Source organism: Phacochoerus africanus, chromosome 2, assembly GCF_016906955.1.
Source record: "Phacochoerus africanus isolate WHEZ1 chromosome 2, ROS_Pafr_v1, whole genome shotgun sequence".
Classification (NCBI taxonomy): domain Eukaryota; kingdom Metazoa; phylum Chordata; class Mammalia; order Artiodactyla; family Suidae; genus Phacochoerus; species Phacochoerus africanus.
The window spans coordinates 168,405,008-168,426,697 of record NC_062545.1 but is presented as its reverse complement, the minus strand read 5'-3'; the positions used below and the strand labels follow the sequence as shown (position 1 = coordinate 168,426,697).

General features: G+C 51.9%; 1 protein-coding gene across 2 annotated transcripts; it reads left to right on the top strand.

Annotated features, from left to right (window-relative positions):
• Positions 1-1,708: 1,708 nt before the first annotated feature.
• On the top strand, positions 1,709-19,872 carry CLN6 (CLN6 transmembrane ER protein). 2 transcript variants are annotated; one of them, XM_047767156.1, is made up of 7 exons: positions 1,710-1,939; positions 8,867-8,981; positions 13,204-13,302; positions 14,521-14,709; positions 15,024-15,079; positions 16,610-16,732; positions 18,503-19,872. In XM_047767156.1, the coding sequence occupies exons 1-7, from the start codon at positions 1,854-1,856 to the stop codon at positions 18,771-18,773; spliced, it is 939 nt and encodes a 312-aa protein (XP_047623112.1). In that variant the 5' UTR covers positions 1,710-1,853; the 3' UTR covers positions 18,774-19,872. The 2 variants fall into 2 exon arrangements, with proteins under 2 accessions (XP_047623113.1, XP_047623112.1); XM_047767157.1 differs by lacking the exon at positions 13,204-13,302 and having other exon boundaries at positions 1,709-1,939.
• Positions 19,873-21,690: the final 1,818 nt, after the last annotated feature.

Here is a 21,690-nt window from a genome sequence, read left to right as displayed (position 1 = left end):
CAGCTAGAATGTCGATCTGAAATCAAGTACCCCAAACCAAGTTTGTGATTAATCTATCCCAAACTCACCCACTTTGACCTCAACTCTGTGCTAATGGAACACACTGATCAACCAGTCAGGTGACTAAAATTGTTACTGTTGATAACATCAAGTGGTCAAAAAAATGTCACCTGTCATTTCAGTAAACAAAGGATGTTGCAGCCATAAAGTCACGAGCCAGGGCAGCTGCCCCGAAGGTGCACCCTGAGGTGAATTAAGGATGGAGAAAAACAGGATAATGGCCCTTGATAGTTAAGGCACACATCAAAGGAATGATTTCAATGAGTCCAGAAAAAGTAGAAAAGAGAAAAAATAGAAAAGCACTTGATTAATGGTAATCTTCTGATGTTTGACTCCTTTTTTTTTTCCCAGCAAAAATTTCTATTATCCTGGTTCCTCCCTTAACCTCTGTGGGTGGAACAGTTTCTCAGAGCTATCTGAGAGGCTACCAGCTGCCACTATAACCCTCAGGAAGGTCCCCAAATATAACATAATTCTCAACGTTCAGGTTGTGCTTTTTTTCAACTGACAGTCGTTAATGTATAAAAATTACTATTATAGATGTCATGATGAATATACAAACCCAGGTCGTTTCTCCAGGGCAAGATGGATCACCCTGCCAGAGAATTTTAAACTAGGGCTAACCTGATTCCTGAAACTACAATTAACAAATGTCACAAGACGCTGATTAATTACAGCCTCTTTGCTCTTCTCTTTTGGAAAACAAAACAAAACAAATTCCTCTAACTCAATGACTAAATTGGAGTGGAACTGAGCGAGGCTTGTCTCTCACTCCCTCAATTGGCACCCTGCAGTAAACCCTCTATCCTTCACCAGAACCTGGTGTCAGCAGATTGACTTTGCTGCAGGTCCACAGCACACCCACTGGGTCCTCCGGAAGCCTGTCTGAACCCACCCTCTCCGAGTCTCTGCGCACACAATACTCAGTACTTTCCCCAGCACATCACTTACCAATCCTCCTCCCACCACCCCTCAAATGTAAGCCCTACTACAGCAAGATTCTTCTGTTCTTGTATGCGCAGTGCACTGCTCACAGCAAGAGTTAATACAAATTTTAATGGGAGAGAAGGAAGTAACTTTTCCGAATCCACTGAGCCCAAGCATGACAAAGCCAGAATTGGAATCTGCGTCATCCCACGCCCCCGCCCCCCAGCTTGGAAAAAAAGTCTGCTCCTGTGCATCTGACCGTCCTATCCCACGGATTATTTAATGCCTAGCGTCAAGTGCCACAAAGTTGACATTTTCAGACGCGACATCTTCCATCTGCGGAATGAAGGTGCGTAGCACAGTGGGAAAAGGACACGAACCCCTCTCCCCAAGGACAAAGGAAATCTCGCCTTGCCTCCCCCTCAGGGAAGCATTCCGGTCGGGTGAGTCATTTCCCAAGTGCTCAGTCTGCCCTAGACCAATATCTGAGTCTTAGGCAGCCTAGGCAAAGCCTCCCGCCCCTTGTCAGGAGCGGACCCCAGCAAATCCCAGCCCCAGCTGGCCCGAAGCAGTGCGCGCCTGCCTCCGCCTCCGCCCCCGCTCCCCGCTGGGGACGCCACCTCCCTCCCGCCCCGACTTCCTCGTGTGGAGCTCGCCCCGCCTCCCTTTCCATCGACCGGTCTCGGAGTAGCACCCGCCGTTAGCCCCGCCCCGGGGCCCCGCCTCCGGCCCGCACCTCCCCTCTCCGCGCTCTCCCGAGGGCCCGCCCCAACGGTAGCCTGTGTTGTAGCGGCCGCCGGGCCCACCGAGCCCGTCTCCAGCTCGGGACAGCGTGGTGGAGGGCCCGGCCTGCCGGCGGGGCAGCCATGGAAGCGGCGGCGCGGAGGCGGCAGCAGCCGGGAGCGGCGGGCGGCCCGGGCGCGCAGCCGGGCGCCTCCTTCCTGCAGGCCAGGTGGGCGCGCGCCGGGCGGCGGAGCGGAACCGCGGCCCCACCACGTGACCGGGCGGGATCGGGGCGCCGGGGCTGCGGAGCCGGGGATGGGTCTTTCCCCCCTCTGGCTCTGCAGCTGCTCTCTCGCCCACTCGCCTGGGCCCCGCCTCCGCGCTCCGCCCAGGGAGGCTCAGCAGCCTTGACCGGCTTTGGGACAGTCTGTCAGCTAAGGGACGTTTTCAGGGGTCCAAGAAACCTGGAGGGGTGGGGGTGGTGAGCCTAGAGGACACCCCCGCTCACTTGAATCCCCAAGGCTCCTGCAAACCCCAGGCGCCACCCCAAGTTCTCCTGCCCCCTCAGCCATCAATAGGAGTTGGATTCTGGTGTTAACAGGAGGCTCACTCCTTGCCTCAAGGAACCCAAGAATGTGGGAATGTAAATGAAAGACAGCGAAGTGTGGAAGCTCCCCTCGGGAGAAAATGAGGAAGGGAGAAATGAGGAAGGGCTTTTCTCACAAGGTTGCTGTTCTCTCGGGAAGAAGTTAAGGGTTTATATAGTTGAGACGAGGCACTTGGGGCGGGGGAAGGTACAGAAGTCATTTTTATTTTATTTTATTTCAGGGAAAAAATCGATTTATTAAGATAGGACGCTAGTGAGACGTGCAAGCGGGCAGGCAAGGAGGCTCTGCCAGAAGCAACTTTTAAATCTTTCCCTCCACTCTGCCTTCATCCCGAAACGTTCGTTGCCTATTACAGGCATTCATTAAGCATCTCTGGTGTGCCCCGCGCTGTGTCAGGAGCTGAAATGGTGGATGAGGTGAAGCCGGAGAGTCCCAGAGTCCAGAAGGACCTGGGAGGGACAGAATCCAAGCAGGGGTTATCTTGGAGGACTTCCTGGAGGTAGTAGCATTTGAGCTGCATCTCAAAGTACTCAGTAGGTGACAGGGGAAGAAAGGCTGTTCCAGCTTGAGGAAAGGCAAGCGGTGCAGTGGTGCTGGAGCTTTCCATGTGTACAGTGGCAGGAGGATGCGGACTGGTTGCAGGCTGGAACCTGAATGAGAGCCTAGAGTGCAAAATTTAAGGAGACGCTCACTCTTGGAACACTCAAAAACCTTCCATGGCTCCCTTGCGCCTATTTAAATGTTGGGCCTAAGTACTTTAATTGCCTCACCCTGGTTCCTGCCCTAAATGGCAGGTTAAGGATGCAGTTTTTGTTCTGTAGGGCACAGGGGAGCCATGGCAGGTTTTTGAGCACTAGCATGCTCAGAGTCAATTTTAGGAAGTCTGTGGTATGATTTGGGCTGAGGGAAGAAATCTGAGACACTTGGCTGAGAGTAGCTTTCTTCCGCTACTGAAGGACATCTCTTGTTTTGGATCCCCTGCAACTTGGGAGTCAGCCTTAAACTGGGATAGCCCAGTTGGAACGGTCTGTGAATATCAGATATGGTCAGCACTTTATCTCAAGTGTGGGGTTTCCACATGCAGCATCCTACTCAGTCTTTTTGTATTTTGTATATATGAAAACAGTTCTAGAGAAGGTTATATCATTTGTTGTGCAAGAACCAGGGCCTAACCCCAGGGCTTCTGATTTCAGGCTTCTGCTCTCACTACTTCATTCTGGCTGCTGAGAAGTGATGTCCCTCTTTATTTCTGCATGAGCTCCCCACCAGCCAGGGTGCTCATGAGGGTGGCATGTAGGGCTGGCTCTCTTCGGGGTGTCTCTGCCCCCCTCATTGGCTGCCTCTGGGCCCATTCTCAGTATTATTACTGCAGAAGACAGTAGACAGAATCATCCTGTCCAACTCCTAGGATGCTTGGATTTCCTCTGATGCTTCCACACTTTGCTTACCTACCTCTAATGACAAGGTGCTCACTACCTTTCAGTGGAGCCTATTCCAGCTTCTGCCTGCTATGGCGACAGTTTTTTTTTTTTTTTTAATTATTGTAGTCAAAGTAGTACATGTCTATGATTAAAATTGCACAGTTGGGCTTAGAGCAAAAACCAGTGGTCCTTTGTTTACCTCTCCCTAGCACCAGAGACAACCACGTTAGCTTCTTTTAGGTGTTTCTTTTTCCTTTTTTTTTGACTGCACTGTGGCCCGCGGAAGTTCCCCAGCCAGGGATTGAACCCACACCACAGCAATGACAATGCCAGACCCAAACTCCTAGGCCACCAGGGAACTCCTAGCTGTTTCTATCAGAATTAAATTCCTATTTCTAAATAATAGTAACAAGTGCTATGTATGTAGCACTTTCTATGGACCAGGCCCTGTTCTAAGTTTCTGTATGTATCAATTCAACCACAGCTCTTGAGGTAGGATGTGCTGTTATCCTCCATTTCACGGATGAGAACATTGAGGCCCAAGAGGTAACTTGCTCAAGATTTGGTTACTGGTAGAGCTGGGATATGAACCCAGGAAGTTTCTAAAGTCCATGCTCTTAAAAGCTGTGCTCAATTACTATTTCTTAGTTTATCAATTTTAGCCTCTAAGCTAATGTTACCAACTAATTTTCTGTTATGATTTGGTTCACTTCTACGTCCCCCATCTTCATGAGATGGTTCTTTTTATTTATTATTATTATTGTCATTTATCTTTTTAGGGCCGCACCTGCAGCATATGGAGGTTCCCAGGCCAGGGGTGCAATTGGAGCTACAGCTGCTATCCTACACCACAGCTCACAGCAATTGCCAGATCTTCAACCCACTGAGCAAGACCAGGGTTCGAACCCACAACCTCATGGATCCTAGTCGGATTTGTTTCCACTGCACCACGACGGGAACTCCGAGATGGTTCTTTTTATCACCATTTTTAGTTTTGCTCTATGTTACTTTTGTAGCCTTAGGGAATATGTATATACCATTATTTCTTTTTTAGTCAACTATGACTATCTCTCTTTTTTTAAGTTTGTTTGTTTACTGAAGTATAGTGGATTTACAATAAAGGCAGTATCTCGATTCCTTTTTAGAAGGAGAATATTAGTACCCTACTCAGCCCTTTAGCTTTCTTTACCCTTTCTCCATTCCTGTCATCTGCAATTTTACTTTCAAGTCATCAAAGTTGACAGTATTTCTTCCTTTTTTTTTAAGCATTTTTTTAAGCATTTCCATATATTGTTTGTGGATTAAGTCTAAACTTTGAAAATCATTATACAGTGTTTTTATTAGTTAAGCCATGTAAATATTGTTCCCTGCAATAATGGAGTAATGTTTAACATTTGTTTTCTCATATTACTTTTGTTTTTCCTGGGATTGTTAATTGCCTTTCCTTTTTTTTTTCTTCCCCTTCATTTTCTGCCTTTGTTTTCTCATTTTTTGTTCAAACTTTTCATCATGTCAGGTATTTCACCCTTGTGTATACAGAACCAAAATCGGCTCCTCTGTAGTCCCCATTCACTGGTCCCTGCTTGACCTCACCATGGCTGAGGTGCCTCCCTTTTCTGCCAGGTGGTCCTGCAGGTGCTGCTGCTGCTTTGTTTCATCTGTGTGTTGTGTGCTATATGGTATACGCTCCCCAACTGTCGTGGTATCCGCTTTCCCAGATGGGAGACTTGTAAAGCTGTGGTGGAGAGCACAGGCCATCCTTGTCTTGGGTTACCTGCCACAGTGCTTTCACCATTGCTCTCATCAGGAGTTTCTGATGATGGAGGCCTCGGGCTGGCAGTCTGGGGGCTCAGTGTGTGGAGTCTGTGGAGTGAGGAACTTGGGTTGGGCTTGAAGGTGCTCAACGCCAGGACAGGGACTCGGGGGGAGGACGCCTTCACCTCCTTGATCTGCCTCCCTTGCTCAGAGTCCCAGCAGACAAAAACCAGTCAGATGCTCACCAATCTTGATTCCCGAGCTTGGTGTCTGTCCTGCACCTGCCCTTTTCTTTCCTGCCCTGTTCAGCCAGGCTGGACTCATGCCAGGGATCCCCACTGACCGAGCTGCCCGTTGAAGTGGAGGAGGAAATAGTTCCCTTGCCCCTAGTCTCTGCTTGGTGTCCACAGCAGACACCACCCTGCCCGAGACCACCCTGCGGTGCTCCCCAGGTTCTCCAAATGCCTTTATTTCCTGTACCAGACATCCTGCTCTTGGCCCAGTTTGGAGGTTTCCAGAATGAAAGACTGAAGGCTGTTATACTCCTTCTCTGTCCAAGTTCTTCAGGCCTGGGGATTGTCACCAGTGGCTTTGTGAGGTCTTGCCCTGATGGTCATTGAGGGCAAGGGGCAGGGTGGGGCCCCACTTTTCATCAGGTCAGGTATTTCACCCTTGTGTGTATAGAACCAAAAATAAGTCCCTCATTTCAGATGCATCTCAGACACTCTTCAGGGTTAGTTTCTGAATATCTGCCCAGTCTGAAGGCGCAGCAGCTCCTCCCTTCTCTTCCTTCTGCAGTAAGCCAGGCAGCTCTGCTCCCTCCTATGTCTTTCTCACTTCCAACTCCAGGCCTTGGATCCTGCTCCCTTGCTGCTTTTCTGCCTAGTTACCTCTACCCTTTGGGGTTTCCAGGCTCCTTTCCTTCCTGCAGGCTAGGCATCCTGCTCTAGGCCACACTGATCCCTCTCTTATCTTGATCTCCTGCTGTGCCACATAGCTTATAATAATCAGAAACAGAATATCACACTACTTAGAGCACAGGTCTTGAATCCATATAGACCCAGATTTGAATTCTCTGCTCTTTAGGACTCCTGGATTGCAAGTAACAGAAATCGCCCCTTGCAAAACAGAATGTACTGCCTCACATGGCCAAACCATGGCCCTGAGGATGCGTGGAACTGGGAATGTGAACCCTCTCAGGGCTTTGCCTGTAGTTTTCCCCTGCTCCTCTCTGCAGGGCTGCTTCGTTCTCGCCTGGCTGTCCCTTGAGACTGGAACCTTGGCCACAGGCAGCCCTGGGCTCTCATCCTTGGCACCCCCATACCAGAAAGGAAGGTGCTTTTTCCAACTCTAGTTGGAAAAGTCCCACTGGGCTGGCCTGGATCACTGGGCCTCCCTGTGGCCCAGGAAACATCATATCTCACCAGAAGAAGCAAGGAGTGGGAAATAGGCTGAAAAAGGAATAGGTGATGCAGCTTCTTCTTGGAGGGGTAACCTTGGTTAAGCCCTTAACCCTTTAAGCCTCAGTATCCCCATCTGCAAAGTGGGAGCCTCCTGGTACTACTGTGGGGATTATATGAGAAGGTGCAGAGGAAGCTCCTAGCGTAGCACACAGTCGGCACTCAGTTAAGTGCTGGAGTGCTGAGTAGAGGAGGGGACAGGCAGACTTAGCTGACCTAGGAAAGACCCCCTTCTATCTGTCTTGTGGCCACCAGAGGATGATGAGATCCCCTAAGAGTTTGCCTCCCTGTCTCTGTGTTGCTCTATCAGCCCAGCATGGACCATTCTTGGAACTGGCTGAAAGGGGCCCCAGAAAGTTATAGAAGCAGTAAGTGTTGACAGAGGAAAACCTTCACGGTGCCTCTAAGCTGATGTTTGCCACTGAAAAGAATGAGTAACTGCTGATTGAGACTGTTTTATATTGGCCTGTAATCAGGTACAGAACTGAGGGCTCTGGAGACTGCAGAGTCACATGACATAGCTCCTGGTCTTGGCACTAAGAGGGCACCAAAACTCACACATCCGTCATCTTAGGAGTAGCGGGCTGCTTATGCACGTAGTGGCAGGGATGCTGTAAAGAGGATTTGTCCTCTGTTGGGGAAGTTGGTGAGTTGAGAGAACCTTAAAATCACCCTTCTTGAGGGTCTAGATAAGAGCAAATCTCCAGCTCTGTGACGTCATGGCCGGACTGGGAGTTAGGGATGAAGCGCTCCCTGTGGTGGGCTTTGGGAAAAGCTTTCTCCAGGAAGCATTCTTGGAGGTGGCGGCACAGGCACGTTCCTTGAACTTCAGCTGATCTGTTGCAGGAGGGATAGGCATCCAAAGATGTGTTGTCAGATGGTGCTCAGTCTCATGTCTCTCGCTTCACCTTGTCCCTGCTGACTTCCTTCTTAGGTTTCACTTTGGATTGCTGAGAAGGAGGACACCAGCAGCCCTGTTCCGACCTCCTCATGGTTCAGAAACCAAGGGAAAGGGAAGCCCCCTGTTCATCCCAGTTTGTAGTCTATAAGGCATGTCTCACTAGAGGGCTCTGATTGGTCCAGCTCAGGTCATATGCCCATCCTGTGGACCAATCACTGGGGATATGGTGATGGGCTAGAGGTTAAAAAAAATAAGCTCTGGGGAGTTCCCATCATGATGCAGTGGTTAAACCTGACTAGTATCCTTGAGGACACAGGTTCAGCCCCTGGCCTCACTCAGTGGGTTAAGGATGCAGCGTTTCCGCGAGCTGTGGTGTAGGTCGCAGACCAGCTCTGATCTGATGTTGCTGTGGCTGTGTTGTAGGCCGGCAGCTGTAGCTCCGATTGGACTCCTGGCCTGGGAACTTCCATATGCCCTTAAAAAAAAAAAGAAAGAAAGACAAAATATGAAAAAAAAAAAGCTCTGGAACATCATCATTTAGGATCAAATATTTAGCTCTATAGCTTTTGGCAAGTTACTTAACATCTTGGGCCTTATTTTTTTCATGTGTGAAATCAGAGTAGTGTTCTAGTGTTTCTTTGAGGATTAAGAGAGTTAAATGAGATAACACATGTGAACAGCTGTAATAGTGCCTGGAATATTGAAAGTGTTCAATGAAGATTAGCCATCACCATCCATCACCATGTTTCATGTTTTTCAGCCACACTTGCATTCTTTGCCCCATCTGACTTCTCCATCATTCTATAGGTGAGGAATGATAGAGGAATTAAGGTTAGGGCAGATGGAGTCCGCTCCCAGGCTGCCTTCCCCTAGACCACAGTATTTCCAGCAGAACCTTTTCCTAGAACTTAATCATGTGTGTTTCCTCCTGCCTCCAAATCGCTGGCTCATCCGAGGGGTGAAGCTTCCCACGAGGGAAAAGCTGAGCCCTCTCGTCTGCTCCTTTCCCAGGCACAGCTCCGTCAAGGCTGATGAGGCTGCCAGCACAGCTCCCTTCCACCTTGATCTCTGGTTCTACTTCACACTGCAGAACTGGATTCTGGACTTTGGCCGCCCCATTGCCATGGTGAGTGTGAAGCTGCAGACAGAGCCCGAGCCAGCAGTGAAGAGACAAAGTGACATGAATTAAGAGAGTGGCCTCAGACCAGCCATTGCCCCTACCAGAAAACTGAGAATAGACCTGGATGCTTTCATGTTCTTTAGTTCTACATCTGGGACCAGCCATCATTGAGGAGGGTGGGGTCTGGAGGGCCTGAATAGTCATACTGTGCACCTGCCCCCCCCATATCCCATATCCAGGCTTAAGCGAAGCACCAAGTCAGAGAGTGAGGTATGGGAAAGGATCCCATCAGCTGTCCCCGAGCCTTAGGATTGTATTGTTTTTCTGGAGGTGAAGGGTATAGGCTGACTTTGCATATCGTATGACTTGAGCCTTGAGTAATTTTTAGTGCCTTCTGGTGAAACTGTCCCCTTCCCTGTAAGGCTATTTCATGCATCATGGTACAGCAGTAGCCTCTACAGAGATTAATACTGGAAGGCCACTGAAGCCCCTGACTTGTAATTAATAGATAGATAGATAGACAGATAGATAGAAGGTGAAAAAATTGAGTGAGGACCACCATGTTCCAAGATGTTAATTTTTAAAAACATTTTATCGTAGTCGATTTACAGTGTTGTGTTAATTTCTGCCCTACAGCAAATTGACTCAGTTTTCATATTCTTTACCATTATGGTCTATCGCAGGATATTGAATATAGTTCCCTGTGCTAGACAGTAGGACCTTATTTATCCATCCTCTATATAACAGTTTGCCTCTGCTCATCTCAAACTCCCAATCCTTCCCCCCCCCGCCCCACCCCTTGGCAACCACAAGTCTGTTCTCTATGAGTGTGTTTTTGCATTAGATGCTTATGACCTCTTCTTTTTGCTTTTTTTGTGAATCTACTGTATGTTTTTGATTTGTGGTTGCCCTGTTTTTCAAATATATTAACCCTTTCCTATAGCTACTTGCTTTAGACTGGTAGTCATACAGGCTCAAATACATCATGGAGGGGGAAATCTGCATTTTCTTACTTCCCCCACATTTTATGCTTTTGATGTCCTCTTTTACAACGTCATGTTCATTAATGAGTTAATTGTTGCATGTGGGTGGTAAGAATAACAATATCCAACACTGAAACTGACACCTCATACATGCTAATGTGGTAATGCAAAGCCCGTAGGGAAGGCAGTTTGTCAAGGTGATAACTAATACCTAGAATAGTGCCTAGCAAGAGATGAGCTCAGTATACTTGTACTGAATGAATATTAATAACAACAGTAAGGTAGAAATAGCAGTTAACATACATTGAGTGCTTAGTCTGTTCCAAGCTTTTTACGTGTTTAAACGTAGGTAGTTCTCACGTCAGTGCTATTATTAATCTCAACTGTATAGTTGAGAAGACTTGAGGATAGAGAGGGTAAGTAACTGGCTCAGGGTCACCCAACCAGCAAGTGAAGGAGCCAGCATCTGCCCCTAGAGCCACCCGCTTTTGTCATGTAAATATCCAGAGCCCTAATATGTTCATCTCTCCTCACTCAGTAAGACCCCTTCCAAGAATCTTCCTTGGAGATATAATCAGGAAGAAGACAGTCTCTGTACCAAAGGTGTTCATTGCAGTGTTGCTTATAATAGCAACTTGGAAGTGACTTCATTGTCCAGCGGTAGGGACTGGTAAATCAACTTTGCTACATGCGGTATAGGAGATGCTCCCTGGGGATTAAACAGGAATTGTGGAGACTACAGAACAGCCTGGAAGGTTTAAGGAGAAAAAAGATGCCTAAGTGGCATGTATACTGATGTCCAGTCAGTAACAACGCTGATAATTGTGTCCACATGGGATCAAGGTGTTGAAAGGGAAGAAGAAAAGCTTCCTGGCTGCAGTGTTGGGAAGGAGGTATGGCAGATGTTGGGTCTCCTTTCTGCAAGCTTTCCATAAGGCTTCTATGTTGCTTTTTAAATGTAGGTGAGGGAGATCCTATGTGGCTCAGTGGGTTAAGGATCCAGTGTTGTCACTGCATGGCCTGGGTTGTGGCTGTGGCGCCAGCTTGATCCCTGGCCAGGAATTACACATGCCAAAGGCACAGCCAAAAAAAAAAAAACCAAAGGTAGGCATTCCCGCTGTGGTTCAGTGGGATTGGTGGCATCCCTGTAGCACTGGGATGCGGTTCAATCCCCGGCCCAGCACAGCGGGATAAGGATCCAATATTGCCTCAGTTGTAGCATAGGTTGCAACTGTGCAATTATGGCTCGGATCTGATCTCTGGCTCAGAAATTCCATATGTCACAGGGTGTCAAAAAAGAAGAAAAAAAAATACAGGTGAAAGAAAAAGGACTGAGCCATGAGTCAATGCAACCAGTCAGGTTTGTCAGTGATGTTGGGCAAATCACTGTTGTCTGGACTTTGGTTCTCTCGCCTCTAAGAGGACTGGTTGGACTAACTGCTCTGAGCCCCTTTGCAGCATGAAGGTCCCAGATACTGAGGGACAAAGCAGCTGCCCATCAAACTCGTGTTATAGGGACAGGGGAGATGAGACCAGGCGTGAGCTCCATGGCTGTCCCATCTCACTAGGATTCAGCCTCATCTGGCCTAATAGATCTCCTGTTGGGCAAATCACTTCCCCCCCACTGCTCAGAGTTGCTGTAGCCACTGTAACCCTAAGTAGGCTCAGCAGAAGAATATACATTTGAAAAGCTTGTGTATACACTGGAGCTTTTCAAATGTATACATGATAGTTCCAAATTTCTAATAACAACAAAATAAAACTTTTTACAAATTATAAAAGTAGGAGTTCCCATCATGGTGCAGTGGAAACAAATCCGACTAGGAACCATGAGGTTGTGGGTTCAATCCCTGGCCTTGCTCAGTGAGTTAAGGTCGCAGATATGGCTTGGATCCCACACTGCTGTGTGGCGTAGGGTGGCAGCTACAGCTCCGATTTGACCCTTAGCCTGGGAACCTCCATATGCCACAGATGTGGCCCTAAAAAGCAAAAAAAAAAAAAAAAATAGTGCATTCAGCTAGCCCTGTTTGGTTGAAGACTTGTTTATTTCTGGTATTTTTCTATCACAAAGATTATTTCAGCCAACATATATATCTTGCCATAGATAAAGATACAGAGATGCAAACACACAGCAAGTAAGAAAGAGATTGAGATTCTTGTATCCTGGGAGTTTTATTTCTGTAAGTTGGCTTTATCCAGCATGGCATTTTTTTCTTTTTCTTTCTTTTTTAGGGTTGTACCCTCAGCATATGGAGGTTCCCAGGCTAGGGGTCAAATCACAGCTGCAGCTGTCAGGCTATGCCACAGTCACAGCAATGCCAGATCTGAATTGAGTCTGTGGCTTACACCACAGCTCATGGCAATGCCGGATCTTTTAACCCACTGTACAAGGCCAGGGATCGACCCTGCATCCTCATGGATACTACTCGGGGTCATTACCACCAAGCCATAAAGGGAGCTCCAAGCATGGCATTTTTTTCATTAAAAGAGGTAAATATTTAAATTTTTGATTGAAATGTATGATGATTACACATGTTCTCAGTCAGCAGATACGGGAGGTACAGTTTGGCAGGATGAGGGTGGGGAAGTGTTTTGACCCCAAATAGGGGTTTTCACACTGACCTGACAAGGCTGGGACTTCCTGGGGTAGACCAGTAGGAAGAACAAGGGCATTCCAGACAGAGGGACGGCCCTGGCTCCCCTGCCTCTCTCGGGGAAGGTAGGGAAGGAAGAACTGAAGCTGCTGTGTAGAACTTATTTTTCCTTTGTTTCATAATGTGTAGTTTCAGCCTGATGTGGAAGTGGCCCCTCTGCTCAGGGGATAGAGTCTTTTTCTACGCCCAGGTGGCCAGGAGATCTTGTCATCATGCCAGATCCCAAGGGTCCATGTAGACCCCAGGGCCACATTTCTTGTGTTATAGATGGGGAAACCGAGGCCTGGAGAGGGGAGGGACTTGCCCAGGGTCACCCGGAAAGTTGGTGGCAGAACGGAGTCCCAGAGGAGTTTCCCACACTAAGGCTAGAACCCAGGGACTTTTAGTTGGGGACACAGGGTCAGGCCGTGAGCCTGGGGACAAGTCTCTTTACCTTCTCTGGGACTCAGTTTGTCTGTCTGAAGACACCTTCACCTCAGTGCTGCCGAGAGGATCCCCAGAGATCGCAGAGAATTCAGTGGGTGCCGAGGAGGTTCTGAGGGCCTTAGGGGGCTGTGCCCGGTGAATGTCACTCTTCCCCTTGCTCCGCAGCTGGTGTTCCCTCTTGAATGGTTTCCGCTCAGCAAGCCCAGTGTGGGGGACTACTTCCACATGGCCTACAACATCATCACACCCTTTCTCCTGCTCAAGGTACACTTCTAGGCTCCCTGCCCCCGCTTCCCAGCCTCACCCCTTCCTCTACCCTGAGGGCCCCCAGAGAGGCAGGGTTGTCTCTGCCCAGGAGGGATGGAGAAGGCCTCCCCAAGGAGGGGCTCTGATGTGGGCCTCCACCTGGTATGCCTGGGGGAGACCTTCAGGCAGGAGGACCTGAGACAAGGCCATGCCTGAGGAACCATAACACATCTGGGGAGGCTCAGGCACAAGGGGTGGCTGGGTTGCCCAGGGAGAGGTCAGGGACCAGCTGAGAAGGTGGGCGGGGTGGGGGGCAGATGGCAGGAAGGGCAGCAAAGGAGGGTGAACTCTTTACCTGAGAGACCTCTGGGAGCACAGAGCTTGCTCCTAGAGGGCGCTGGGAGATGCCACCTCCACCACAGCTCCCGGCAGATCTACTGGCTTTGTGTTTTGCCAAATAAGGGCTTTTAAAACAACTATCACCTTCTACTATCCCTATCATTTTGTTTTTAGAGAAACATTTCAAATCTCCAGAAAGTAAGATGATATAATGTCAGAATTCTGAGGAGTCTTTAAGTAGTTTGGTCAGTTGCTCAGAAATGGGAGGGTCAGAGTTCCAGTCGTGGCACAGAGGAATGAATCCGACTAGGAACCATGAGGTTGCGGGTTTGATCCCTGGCCTTGCTCAGTGGGTCAAGGATCCGGCGTTCTGTGAGCTGTAGTGTAGGTTGCGGACATGGCTCAGATCTGGCGTTGCTGTGGCTCTGGTAGGCTGGCGGCTACAGCTCCGATAAGACTCTTAGCCTGGGAACCTCCATATGCTGTAGGTGCGGCCCTAAAAGAAAAAAACAAACAAAAACCAAAAGTGGGTCTCAGCAGGCCAGCCCCAACCAGGAGCAGAACTGCGAGTGGTGGGAGGGCAAGGCCTGGAGCCTGGATGCCTGTGTTGAAGGCCTGGTGGTCACCTCCAGGACATGGCTGTGTGTGATGCTGGGCAATGAGCTGACCCAGCTGAGTCTGTTTCCTCCCTGGGAAAAGAAGGCGCTGTTCCGGTTCACAGGGGGCAAGTGAGACTCTGGAGACTCACCAGCCCCCACTAAAGGGACCTACCAGTTTGAGAGTGACTTTCCAGCTGGTGGCGTCCTTCTCACTGCAGGTGTGAGGGAGGGAAGCAGAGGGTGTCTCCTATCCTGACAGGGGCAGGGGTCATGCTGCCCGGCCTCCCTCTGACCTCAGCTCATCGAGCGGTCCCCTCGCACCCTGCCACGCTCCATGATCTACGTCAGCATCATCACCTTTATCATGGGCGCCAGCATCCACCTGGTGGGCGACTCCGTAAACCACCGCCTGATCTTCAGCGGCTACCAGAACCACCTGTCGGTCCGAGAGAACCCCATCATCAAGAATCTCAAGCCAGAGACGCTGGTGAGCACCCCTGACCGCTTCACTGCATACAAGCCCTCTGGGCACAGTCTGTCCTGGAGGCCAGAGAGACTGCCCCACCCATCCCGGTGCCCTGGGGAGGGAAGGTCAGTGGCCAGGCCAGGATGCTCCTGTGTTACCAGGAGACGGCACACGGGCTCCCACCTGGGCTCCCTCCTCGTGGTAGGGAGGGACTGAGAGCAGCTGGGGAGGCCTGGGTGTGGGGGAGGGGAGTGGTGGCCCGCGGGCTGCGCGGGCCTGGGCACCCTCGCTGAAGCCCTTCCCCCTCTCCCCTGTGTCGCTTCTGCTGCCCCCAGATCGACTCCTTTGAGCTGCTCTACTACTACGACGAGTACCTGGGCCACTCCTTGTGGTGAGTGATGGGCCCCATGGCCCCAGCCAGCTCTGCCTCGCAGGCCTTGGTGACACCGAACAAGTGCCTTGGGTCTCCAGGTCTCCAGCGCAGCGGCTGGAATGGCGTGCTCTTCCGGGGGTGGGGGTGGGGGCGCCGCGCCTGGGCTGCGCGGGGCAGCGGGGCCCTGGCTCCAGCCGCGAAGCCCTCCGCCCCTTCCAGCCCGCGGTGCCCGCGGTGGCCACTAGAGGGCAGCGAGCGGCTGTGCTCCCTGGGCTGAGGCTGCTGCGCCGTAAACAACCCCCTCCCTCCCAGCTCTGGGGATGGGAATGAGAAAGGCGAGGGGACCCCGCCCTGTCTGGCCGCGGTCTGGGTCTTGGGGTCTTAGGCGTGGAGGAGGAGAGGAAGCTTTGAGTGAGGAGGGCTGGCTGGACCAGGTTGGGGGGCCGGGTGGGAGTGGGGGTGCTGTCAGTGCCCCCCCCACCCCACCACGCTCCTCCAAACTCCCAGAGGAGCTTCTCCCTCCTACCTCTTCACCCACTGTGGCACAAACCTCACAAATGCAGGCTCAGCCACAGGAGATTCAGGGCCCTGGCTGGGGGCAGGCATCTGTTCCGACCCCCATTTTATAAACAAGATGAGCTTGGCATCTTGTGGGCGGGGTTGTGAACGTGGGTTGAAGTTAGTGACCCTCATGTCACATGTGCCCTGTACGTGGTCTGTGGGGGGCCTGGAAAGTCAGCGGGTCCCTGGACAGATAGGCCCTCTTGGCAGTTCTCCCCGGCCTTGGCCACAGGACCCTACCCTTGGAAGGAGGGGGAAAGGAGGAGGAGAGAGCAGCAGAGGCTTGGAGAAATGAAGGAGCCGAGAGGAGTGGGAGCGCGTGGAGGCCCCAGGCGGGGCAGCGGGAAGCGGGTCATGCGACCAGGTGGTGCATGGGAAGGGGGAGGGCTCAGGAGAGACGGCACAGGCGGTGGGCAAGCGCCTGTGTGTGGAGGCAGGAGACAGTGTACCAGACGTGTGTGTTTGGAAAGAGAGTGAGGCTGTGTCTTCACAGAGCTCCTTGGAGGCCTCCAACAGGTGCTCTGCCCCCCACCCTTTTTCTAAAACACAGACCTCAGGCCTCTCCCTCCTCAGCCCTGCTGGGTGCACCCATTTCCAGGCCAGTGAGAGTCCGAGGCTGCTGGTGTTTGGGTGTGTCGGTGAGGCAGAGGTACCCCACCTGCACACGGAGTGGGCAAGGTGGCCAGGGTGGTATGGGAGGGACCTGCCCCCCACCCGCACCCCCTAGCCTGTGGGCCTCTGATCCGCATGTGCTCAGGGATCAGAGGCCCACCCAACATCCCGCTTCCTTTCTGGACCCCCTACCTGGGAAGGGTTGTCAGGGAAGAGCGCCCCCACCCAAACCAGGCTTCTTTGTAAACCGTGAAGTGACACTGCCTGGGATGGTGTGGGGAACCAGTACAAGAAGGGGTGGGGATGAGACCCTTGGGTGGGTGGGTGGGCAGGGCAGCCAGGCAGGCCTCAGAGACACCGGCTTCCCTGTTGCAGGTACATCCCCTTCTTCCTCATCCTCTTCATGTACTTCAGCGGCTGCTTCACTCCCACCAAGACTGAGAGTGTGATGCCGGGGGCGGCCCTGCTCCTGGTGGTGCCCAGTGGCCTGTACTACTGGTGAGTGGACGTCGGACCTGGGGTGGGAGAGGGGCGGGGCACTCGGTGAGCCAGGCAGTGAAGTGTGCACTGGAGCACAGAGCTGCCGAGTGACCCCGGGTGAGACGCTCCCTGTTGAGGTCCCTGCTCTTTCTCTTCTTCTAGTGGGGACTGTGACACTGCCTTATGGTGACCGCTCTTTACCAGAAAGCCAGGTCTGAGTGTGACCTTGTCACACTCAGAGTGCTGTCTTGGGGCCAATAGAATCCATCTGCAGTGCCAAGGCCTGTACGGGCCTAGTTTCCTCCTCTGTGAAGTGGGGGAAACACCTGCCTGTCTCTCTGTGGGACACGGTGAGAATCCGGGAGAGAGAAGGGGGCTCCATAAACTGTAAAGCATCATGGAGATGACAAGGACAGATGGGGTGGGGGGATTCTGTGGCCTTAGGGGCTCCCCGCCTGGTTTCTTTTTCCCTCCAGCTCTCTCTTCCCCTTCCAGAGGACCCAGGCCTTAGTCAGGCTCTTAACCCTCCTCTTCACTTCTGCTCTGGGGACAGGCTCCTCTGGGAATTGTGGGTATCCTGTAAAGGACTGACCCTTCTCTGGTGGGGAGTCTCCAGCCAAATGAAACAGGCCTCCTGTCCTGGGGCCAGCTCCAACCCACCTCCAGGGGTGCCAGGGCGAATCTGTACACCTGCTGAGGATAGGATTAAAAAGAATGGGTGGCAGTTACAGCTGGAGGGGAAGAGGGAGGCAAGAGGAGCTTCGGCCGGCTCTTACCCACGGCGCATTAGTGCAGCGGCGACTGCAGAAGGCTGCTTATTGAATGATATGCTTTTCCAAGAGCATGGTTTTTTGTCATTAACCTTGAGAGATAGGGCCACGTATGCCCCCTTTATGAGTAAGAAAACAGGTTCCAAGATGTCATGTGAATTTCCCAAGGTGACACAGCCACTAGGTTGCAGAGCTATGGGTCAGCATTGTGGTTTTCTCTAGGGGCAGGTGGACCAGATAGCTTCTCAGAAGCCCTCTCCCAAGTGTTTCTGAGTCCTGGCCATGTGTAGGTACTGCCTTAAGAGCTGGAGGGAACCCTGGGAGATAAGACTGTCCCAGTCCACAGGGAGACAGTAATGACAACCCCATACACTGAAACTGCATCCCAAAACTCAAATGCATCAAGCAAGGCAGTAGGGAATGGTGGGGACTGTGGCAAGCTGCAGAACAGCTGTTGCTTTCTCCTCTGATCAGTTCCCTGTCACAAGGGAATACAAGCCTACCATGAAAACCAGAGCTCATCTGCTGAATATTGGCAGCTAACTTCGCTTTTTAAAGAATAGTAACTCTAAGAGTTCCCATCGTGGCTTAGCAGGTTACAAACTCAGCTAGTATCCATGAGGTTGCAGGTTCGATCCCTGGCCTTGCTCCATGGGTTAAGGATCTGGCGTTGCCATGCGCTGTGGTGTAGGTCACAGACTTGGCTCGCGTCCCATGTTGCCGTGGCTGTGGCTGTGGCCGGCAGCTGTAGCTCCAATTTGACCCCTAGCCTGGGAACCTCCATATGCCTCATGTGCAGCCCTAAAAATAAATGAGTAAATAAATAAATAACAGTAACTCTACAAGGCAAATCAGTATGCTGCATGTGGACCACAGCGCAGGGCGACGTGGTTCCTCACTCGATGCACTCGCTGTTGGGACTGACTGGACCGGCAGCCTGGTACTTGGGTAGAGGAAGGGATGTGGGCAGGGTGGGCTGTGGTGGAGACCACCTCCCCTCCTCCACTGGTCTCCTCAGGTACCTGGTCACCGAGGGCCAGATCTTCATCCTCTTCATCTTCACCTTCTTCGCGATGCTGGCCCTGGTCCTGCACCAGAAGCGCAAGTGCCTCTTCTTGGACAGCAACGGCCTCTTCCTCTTCTACTCCTTTGCCATTACGCTCCTGCTGGTAGCGCTCTGGGTCGCCTGGCTGTGGAATGACCCTGTACTAAGGAAGAAGTACCCAGGTGTCATCTATGTCCCTGAGCCCTGGGCCTTCTACACGCTCCATGTCAGCAGCCGACACTGAGCCCCCGGCCCTGGCTGCTGGTGCTCTGCCGGGTGGGAGGTGGGCCATTGAGGGTGTCTGAGCATGTGGGTGTGTGTCTGTGTCTGTCTCATGTGTGCGTGGCTGAGAGCACGTGTGCGTGAGTTTGCGTTGTGCACATGGATGGGGTGTGTGCGTGTGCTGGTGTGTGCACGCACAGTGAGTGTCACTGTGAGAGTCACTTGTTTTGGTCAAGTCTCTGCGGTTTGGCTCTTCTCAGGACGGGATCTGGTTTGAGGCAGTGTGTCCCGGCCAGGCCCTGGGCCCTGTCCTCCTGTGCACCTGACTGGAGTCAGGCCCTCACTCCCACTGCTCAGGGCTGTCTCTTCTCCTGGGGGTCTTCCAGTAGCTGCACAAGAGAGGCCTGAGTGGGGCAGAGGTCAGGAGGGGACTTGGCCTGTCACCCCCCCGACCTGGCTCACTGCTCAGACCCGCCCAGACCCTGGAGGCCTGATGACACAGGTTACATGAACTTGCTGTGTGTTCATGAGCAAAGTGCACCCCTTGGGAGGGATGAGTGGTTCTACCCGGCCCCTGCCCCCTCCTACCCTGGGAGGGTACACACCCCAGATCCTCACCGAACCTCAGGCTGCGGGGAGCCAGAGACCAGCCCTTCCCCTAACCTGATCTTGGCGCCTGGCAGCGGCTGTGCCCCAGCCACGTAGCTCTGCCAGCAGCTGTCTCTACCCTCTCCCCGCAACCGTAGGTTTTTAGTGGCAGCTGGAGGCAGAGTTCTCCCTACTTGCACTGTGCCCTGAGCCCCTCAGCAGGGGCGGGGACATCTTGTCTCAGCCTGAATCTACACCTTCCCCCACACCAAGGCCCTGCGCCCAGAAGAAGGAGGCCTCATCCCGGGACCCCCTCTGCCCCCACCTCCCCAGACACTGGGCCAGGTCTCCCACAGCTGATTTCCCAGCAGAATCCCACAGGCGGCTCAGAGGCCCTGCCTCCTCCCCTGTGCTCTCAGGGAGCCCTGTGCCTCAGATTCTCCTTTCATGTAGGGGTCCCTCCCAGCCCCGTGAGTCCCGTCTGCTGGCAGCATCTGGGCTGAGGGGTGTGAATAAAGGCGGTGTGAATCCAAGCCTGCCTGCTGCTGCTGCTGCTTCTTGGGGTGCGAATTTGGGAGGAGGAGGGTGAAGCTGGGAAAGGAGTGGCTGGTCTGGGGCCTAGGCAGTAGCCCTGGGCAGACCCTGAGGGCCCACTCAGCCCCTTATGCCCCCATCTGAGAGCAGGTGCTGCCCTCCGTGCCACTTAGTAGGTTGGGGGCCTCCAGGAAGCAAGGCCTCTTAGTGCCAGCTGTCTTCAGAGGCGTCTGGGGGCTGGGACCGGGCCTCTCCAGACCTGCCCCTCAGAGATGTCACCTCTGACCCCCTGTTCCAGAGGCTGAAGCAGAGGATGCCCTTGGTGGGAAGGCAGGGAGGCTGGTCTGTGAGAAGTTGGCACTTAGCCTTGGGCAAATCATTTGATCCCTTGGAGCCTCAGCTCTTGGTCTTTGAGAGTCACCGTGCAGCCACCAGGGACTCACTGAGCTACTCTTAGCAGAAAACACAGAGGAGGCTGCATGGGACGGGAAATGCTTGCACCATCATAGGCCATGTTGTGATGAGAAAAACACCTTTTGATGAAAGCAGCTTTGTTTTTCAGAATTGCTGCCTCTGCATTCTAGTGTGATAACCCTTCTCCCACCCAGAGTCTGGACATAAAGACTGGAGTTTAGGATTCCAGCTGTGAGTTCCTGTTTTGCTTTTCCTGGGCACCTTTTAAAATAACCACTTAAGGGATTTCCCATCATGGCACAGTAGAAACGAATCTGCCTAGCATCCATGAGGATGCAGGTTCAATCCCTGGCCTTGCTCAGTGAGTTAAGGATCCGGCATTTCCAGGAGCTCTGGTGTGGGTCATAGATCCAGCTCAGCTCTGGTGTTGCTGTGGCTGTGGTGTAGGCCGGCAGCTGCAGCTCCAATTTAACCCCTAGCCTGGGAACCCCCGTATGCCATGAGTGTGGCCCTTAAAAAATAAATAAATAAAATAACCACCTAAGAATTTAAACCCATGAAAAGTTAGCAGCCTCTGTCCCCACCCCCACCTCATAAATACCAGGTGCTTGCTGTCCTCCATCTCCTGCTCCCTTAAGGCCTGGGATGGAGGATGGCCCTTCCCTTGGCTCCTTGTGCCCCCTGGATTCTGGGATCTGCAATAATAAATCTTGTGACTTTACTTCCTTTGTGGGGATGTATTGAGACTGTGCATTCAGTCAAAATGACCCCATGGGTTTCACTTCCCCAAAGTGGGAGCTGGATGTGGAGGGAGCTCCCTGCTGCCCCCATGTGGGTGGATCGTGCCCTCACTCAGCAGGTCATAATCTGCATTTTCTTAATTCAGAGTCGGCTCTGGCCTCTCAACACACAAGGGCCCCCACCTGTCCAGCAACCTCATTTGACTCTTTCCCACCTCTAGGCCACTGCTCCTCCAAAGCCTCTCCAGGGCCTGTTCTCCACAGAAGTTCTTTATAGATATCTTCTGAGCAGGCGTAGGCCTGCTTAGGTGGGGTCTGAAGCTTATACAATTTAGGGGATGCTTGATAAGAAACAAAAAAAAGTGAATAATAAATTACGTCTAAAAGTGATGTTTAGAATTGAAAGGAAATCACAGCAAATTATTGGAGCCTTGGAGATTTGTGTTTCTCTTGACCAAGGTCTCTTTGGGCAGTTTAGTGAAAACCATTCCCTAGAAATACTTCTTAACTGCAACCTGGCTTCACCCCGCCTACAAGATTCTAGGTCAGTGGTCCTCAAAGTGGGGCCCTGATGGGCAGCATCTGGATGACAGAGGAAAATGCAAATTCTTGCTCTTCTGCTGACTGAATCAGAAATTCTGGCGACGGGGCCCTTTGGGTGAC

Bases quoted from the DNA above. Each gene is read 5' to 3' on its own strand.
- CLN6 (XM_047767156.1), top strand. From the start codon at position 1,854: ATGGAAGCGGCGGCGCGGAGGCGGCAGCAGCCGGGAGCGGCGGGCGGC. The intron at 1,940-8,866 runs GTGGGCGCGCGC...CTCCTTTCCCAG, and splicing joins GCCTCCTTCCTGCAGGCCAG to GCACAGCTCCGTCAAGGCTG. The intron at 8,982-13,203 runs GTGAGTGTGAAG...CTTGCTCCGCAG, and splicing joins TTGGCCGCCCCATTGCCATG to CTGGTGTTCCCTCTTGAATG.